General features: G+C 40.3%; 1 protein-coding gene across 3 annotated transcripts; it reads right to left on the bottom strand.

Moving 5' to 3' along the window:
- Positions 1–345: 345 nt before the first annotated feature.
- LOC117830396 (cilia- and flagella-associated protein 251) lies at positions 346–4,905 on the bottom strand. 3 transcript variants are annotated; one of them, XR_004634775.1, is made up of 6 exons: positions 3,939–4,023; positions 1,835–1,929; positions 1,657–1,728; positions 1,516–1,570; positions 1,375–1,411; positions 346–1,087 (listed from the first exon to the last, which is right to left on the bottom strand). XR_004634775.1 is itself a non-coding variant. In XM_034708502.1 (6 exons), exons 1-6 carry the CDS (start codon positions 4,903–4,905, stop codon positions 1,371–1,373), a joined length of 1,044 nt encoding a protein of 347 aa, XP_034564393.1. The 3 variants fall into 3 exon arrangements, 1 of the variants encoding a protein (XP_034564393.1); XR_004634776.1 differs by lacking the exon at positions 3,939–4,023 and adding an exon at positions 2,285–2,395; XM_034708502.1 differs by lacking the exon at positions 346–1,087 and adding an exon at positions 4,570–4,905 and having other exon boundaries at positions 1,371–1,411; positions 1,835–1,876; positions 4,006–4,503.
- Between the last annotated feature and the right edge of the window lie 1,488 nt (positions 4,906–6,393).

Raw genomic sequence — 6,393 nt, 5'->3', positions numbered from 1 at the left:
TGAAGCTCAGTTTACTTATCACAGTAAGAGCAGTTCAGCTTAAAAGCAGCTTTATAATGTCTTATGTTACATTTGTGATATCTGAGAAAACAGAGCTGTCCAAAAACTTGGCTCAGATACTTTTTTTAATCATGTAAGTCTGTTTTACATGTATAAGGTCTTACGATCTAATGTTTCAAAGTCATAAGGAACTTACTAAGATCGAGTAGCACTTCAATAAGGTTAGGATGCAGTGTTTTTGAAAGCTGATACATAGCAGCCCGTGTTTTAACTATTAAACTGGCATCTTCACCTTGTCTAGCTTGTTAGCTTGCAATGTTTGCTGAAAAAGGAAACCTCACAAACTTTCTTTTCTCAACAAAGTTTATTGTTATGAATCCTTTTGAATGAAATACCTTAGAATTGCGTACGCCCACTTTTTATACAGTGTTGTGGGTTACGAGGTAGAGAAGTCGTAGTTTTAAAAGAGGGATTTCCAGAAGTTGTACGCCTTTAAATTGAACCTCAGTTTCTTTTCAAATGTATACCAAAGAGGTTTATGCTCACAAATAAATCTAGACTTTTTTTAATTGCTGGTTAACAGTGTGAAATAGAGAGTAAAGATCCAACTTGAAATGCACATCACAGAAAGAATAAGAAGAAAACTTTGGACTGCTCTACCTTGTACCTTTAATAAATAAGAAGTAGGGTTTTTTTTGTCTTGTACAGGAATACAGATTCCTATCATAATACACCTTCATTTCCCGTGTTATATTACAGTGTTTCTACAAAACGCACATATATCCATTGCAATGTATTATCATCTTTTTGCTTCAAAATTGCACAGAAGTAAAAGAAAGAAAAGTAAAAGAACCTATTAAGCTATTTTCAGCTCATATAAATGCTACTTGAAACCTGTAAAACCATGTTAAGGTAAAACCTTAACACGTCATTACTTTTCTATCAGCAGTCAGATTCAAGTGTAGCTCTTGTGAGAGCCCTGCTGTTGCTTTGAAGGTATGAAAATCCGGACAGCTCCAATCCTGAACACAGTACCTTATGTAACCACATGGGGGCATCAGGGGCTCAGAGAAGAGAGGAAAAAGACCTGTAAATCAAAGGCCAGGGCGTGAGTTCACTTAACACTCAATTGCATATCATTCATGAATGTATTCACTGTGGAAGTGTGAAATAATGATGCAAAAGAAGCATATTATTAAACATTTTTAAACCTTGGTGTAGATGAAAACTAGATTCTGATTGGCTGCAGTCAACCTCCAACATTGGACACATTTAAAGTTCTTTTATTAAAAACGATCTGTTCTCTATTCTCACTATAAAAGCAGGATAATGCCCGTATTGACAGCTACAAATGTTGTAAGTAAAATTTCTTACTGAAAGAGGGACCCAGTTAGCTCATCAACAAGGCCACCTGAAAAAAACAATACAAGCAAAAGTTAAGAAACTCCAAAGTTGACGTAATACATTAGCAAACATGGTGCATACACAGTGTAAGTGATTATCTCCAATATTTACCTGGCGTGCAAATCGTGTCGCACAGTATAGGGCAGAGATAACAGGATGAGCACTCCTGAAAGACCAAGAAAAAAAGTTGAATTACTAAGAAAAGATGCCTTTGTATATTACTCATAGTATTCAGACATTGGGGATGCTTACTTGGCAGTGGTCACAGAGATCTGACTCATCTCCCTCTTCACACGGGCATTTGTCGCAGTCAGTAGAGCAGTGCTATGAGAGGAATGAATGAAATTTTATTTTTTATTATACTTAAAATGAATACAGATATTGATAACTACATGGATTGAGTGTCCAAGTTGTGCAGTATTGGTTTTACCACACAGATGGAGCAAACACTGCACAATGAGCCGGGCTGGAACTGCAGCAGGTCTTCTTCAGTTACATCATCCTCAACTTCTGCTGCATCGTCACCTGTTGACACATCTATATTAGGTCAACAACTAAAGACAAACGGGGCCTCTAGAGCTAGACCAATACCAGCCTGATATGCCGATATAATGAATCCTTATGAAGCCAAATGTTTGTCTTCAAAAGGCAAGGAATTGCAAGGCCTAAATGCCTGATTCAGAATCTACTTTATATATTTTTAGAGCAGATCTCAAAAGAGCTCAAGCAAGCCAATTTTAAGTCATGCTAACAGCCAGCTGACAGCCATGCTAGCAGCATGCTGAGATGGCAAATTTTGTCCTACAGTCAGCAAGTTGGACGTGGTACAGTTTTGGTCTGGACTGAAATATCTCAACAAGTATGACAAATGAAAACACACTCTCATGGTCACCAGAGGATGAACCCAACTTCCTCCAGCAACGCTGTTTGATTTGTGATTTTGAGAGAAATATCTCAGCCACTAACTCAGTGTAAATATTGTTGTTTATTATAGTTCTTTGTAATCGCTTTGATCCACAGGACTTTCATTTAACAACATTAAAAGGTCTTATTTCTCTTTTTTTATGGCAGAGCACACGCAAAGCTAGAAAAAAATCCCAATGTCAGCTGTTTGTTTTGTTTGTTAGCAAATATCAGCATGTTATTGGGACAGCTGAAGAGAGACAGGAAATGTGGCGAGTAGAAAGCGAGTGAAGACATGCAGCAAAGAGTCATTGGCTGGAGTCAAACTACCAACCACTGCGATGGGGACTAAAGCCTCTGAATGGGGCACGTGCCTAAACCACTGGGGCAACCAGCGCCCCCATTAAAAATGTTTTACCTGCCAAGCATCGCTACACTATTGTGGTAATCTTAGGCATGAAGGGAAGACAATATGGAGATGTAGTTCAAGTGTAGAGCTTCTAACAGGTCTGCATCTTTTGATCTTGGTACGCTGAGTGAAGGGGCATGTGCAGACTTTGCTGATTTGGGGTCATCCATCTGACTTACACATAGGTGGCATGAAGCATGTGTGGACTGAAAAGCATTTATTTACTCTGTCCTTCGGTTGCTGCTAATTATATCTACTTTAAACAATCAACATTAAAGTATCATACAGATGTTACGATCCTGTGTCTATTTTTTTGTTTACCATACAAAGTAAAAAAAAGAGTGTTGAAATATGAATCTTCTAAACTAGTTTTTTAAAGTCACAAAAAGAAGATGTTTGACCAAGGACACACTTCAAAGTACCCCAAAAATGAAAATGTGCTACATGAAAATACAACAGGGATGAAATAGTTTGTTTTAACATCAGTCCTGCCTCTTACATGACAAACAGCCATTCATATTTTAGCCACGCCACCCCCTAAGCACACCCTTGACTAAATGTAAGTTGGTAACAAACTAAACAAGTTAAACATCAATAATGGATCCAATAAGGGATCGTTATGTTTTAAAGTCCAATTATTGATATCAGTATTAGACTCAAAAATATTGCATGTGTGGGTCTACATATTCTCTTCCCTCTGTGGAATCATATAATTTATTTCCGGATGTTAATTGCTCTTAGCATAGGTTAAATTCTGCTTCACTTTTACAATAATGTTAAATGATCTGGCTGTAAAAGTTCAACAAAGACACTTTTTGATTTTTAAGCAGCCAAATGATCAGATGAGTAGACCTAGTTTCATTAATGTAACTTCATGGTCACTAAATTGTCCAGAAACAACATTCTGGTTTTGTTTCAGCTGATTATTATGGTTCTGTTTTAAAACAACGTGCTCTAGCACTGCCTTGCTTTGGGGTCTCAAAATAGCTGCATTAGTTCAACAAAAGGCCTGAATGTTTCAGATAGTGCTGGGTGTCAGCTATCACAGATAAACTGGTCTATTTTAAGACTGATATGAGTGTCAGTGTTCTTACTGCTGCTGCAGCTAGCATAACAATGTCAGAGGGCTACTGTAGAGTATAACACTCCACTGATGCAGGAGATATTTAACATAATAATAATAAAAACTATAAAACAAAATAGAACTGAAGAGTGGGGATACCTTCATCGTCCACATCAGTTGCATTCAGCACAACATCATCCTCAGCAATATCATCTTCATCTTCAGCATCACCAGCCTCCTCATCTTCTTCAGTTGCTTCCTCCTCCTCCTCCTCCTCCTCCTCCTCCTCCTCCTCCTCCTCCTCGTCTTCCTCCTCGTCTTCCTCCTCCTCCTCCTCCTCTACATCATCCTCTTCTTCCTCAGAATCTTCCTCCTCTTCATCATCCTCCTCTGCAGTCTCCTCCTCTGCTTCATCATCCTCAGCTGCTTCCTCCTCATCGCCCTCCTCTTCTGCTTCTGCTTCTTCCTCTTCTTCCTCCTCCTCTGCTTCTTCCTCCTCTTCCTCCTCCTCCTCCTCCTCCTCTTCTTCCTCTTCCTCCTCTACTGCTTCCTCCTCAGCAGTCTCCTCTTCCTCCTCTTCTTCCTCTTCCTCAGCAGTCTCCTCTTCCTCCTCTTCTTCCTCCTCCTCCTCCTCCTCCTCAACAGTCTCCTCTTCCTCAGCACTGTCCTCTTCCTCCTCTTCCTCCTCCTCCTCCTCCTCCTCCTCAGCAGTTTCAACTTCTTCCTCCTCTTCTTCCTCCTCAGCGACCTCCTCCACCTCCTCCTCCTCTTCCTCATCCTCCTCAGCGACCTCCTCCTTCTCCTCTTCCTCCTCCTCAGCAGTTTCAGCTTCTTCCTCCTCTGCTTCCTCTTCCTCTTCCTCTTCTTCTTCTTCTTCTTCTTCTTCTTCTTCTTCTTCTTCTTCTCCTTCATCTTCCTCCCCTGCTACCTCTTCCTCTTCCTCCCCAGCACCATCATCACTCTCAGCAGTTGCGCCCTCTTCGGCCACAACGTCTCCATTCCTGGCATAGAGATCCTCCTCTGCCTCGGCAATGTCTTGGGCACTCACAACTCCGGAGAGCTGGAGCTGAGGGGGGCTCAGTAGAACCAGCAGGAGCCCCACCATCCAGCCTCTTAAAGGAGCCATTTTGGTAAAGTCACACAGCCAAGGACTTTTCTTAACAAACAAATCCACACTGGAAGAAAGTCCCCCTGTTTCTTTCACAACAGACAAAAAATTGATTCGTTTTTAACCCTCAGAAAACAATAAAATCCTCAAAAAAAGTAACTATGGTGCTGCTTATTCAGAGATTTTGTTTAGGTGCTGTGCCAAGCTACGGAGCACTGGACAGGAGTGACGCACTGACCGACCGGGCTTGTGCTGGGAACACAGAGGACACAGTGGAAACACAGCTGGGTGTGTGGTGTAGTTGTGTGTCGGCTTGGCATGAGTGACAGAGGCACATGTGCAGAAAGAATGCTCCTGATGCCCTTAACCCAGTGTGTTAGGAAGGTGGGTGTGTGCATATGGCAGACAGGAGGGGGGCTGTGGGTTGAAGTACAGAAGGGAGGGGGAAGAAGAAGTAAAGGAACATATGGAAATAAAGTGGATCTGTTGAATACTCATCATAAAATGGGCCTCATTTCATTGAATTAATTCTAAATTTATTTTTTACATATATATATCCTTGATGTTTAAAGTCTTTCATGCAGGAGAAAGCGAATATATACACGCTATGTTCACATTTGAAAGTCTGTGAAAGTTAATATCCGTTTCTCATTTTTCAGTTAGTTTATTTATGTTTTTTATTGATCCTTTCTAATTTTTTGTCATGCAGCACATGAAATGTTTTCATATTTGAAAATCCACTAAAACAGAAATTATGTAAATCAAAATAAAATCAACTTGAGACAATCAAATGGGGGATTCTACAGTGATTGAAATTATTTAACCCTCTTGTTGGAATGTTGGAATCTCTGGAACAGCAATAATGTTCCTGGGTCAATTTGACCCGGGGCATACTCAATTATCCAAAAGTGTCAGAACCCCAAAAAATCCCAATAGGCTACACATTTTTTAAAATCTCATTTTTTTGCATTTCGCTGGTTTAGAAGGCATTGCCAAAATGGACTTTAAAAAGGGTCAATTTGACCCACATCATAACAGGAGGGTTAAAAAACTCCTTAAAGAGATTATCACACCTCTCAAGTAAAACTTTTGCTGTTTGCACTGAAGGGCCCAATAGACTCATACTTCTGTAATGTAAATGTAACTTTTGAAAAAATGAAAAGGACTTGCAAGATAATTAGAAGTTATAAATCGTGTGTAGTAAAACTCCCACAGAGTTAAACCAACACCTCTTCACACAGTCTAATCAGCAAAGGAAGAATATGCTTGCCCATGCACCTCAATGCAGAGAACATGTCAGCGTGATGGATGTGATGGATGTAAATAGAAGGAAACGGAGATGATGGCGGTCTGCACACGTGCAGTGTGTTCGTCTGCAGCTGACATTCCACAAAAATGCTTTGAGGCCCACTTTTGAAGTACTGAACGTTTCTACTGCAGGGGTTTTGATTATGGAAACAAGAAGGAGATGTAGACTCAGCAGCATTGCAGATTGTGTGGAATAAG

The sequence above is a fragment of the Notolabrus celidotus genome, chromosome 18 (assembly GCF_009762535.1).
Source record: "Notolabrus celidotus isolate fNotCel1 chromosome 18, fNotCel1.pri, whole genome shotgun sequence".
Classification (NCBI taxonomy): Eukaryota; Metazoa; Chordata; class Actinopteri; order Labriformes; family Labridae; genus Notolabrus; species Notolabrus celidotus.
The sequence above is the reverse complement of the archived record's forward strand: the minus strand, read 5'-3'. Positions and strand labels throughout refer to the sequence as shown.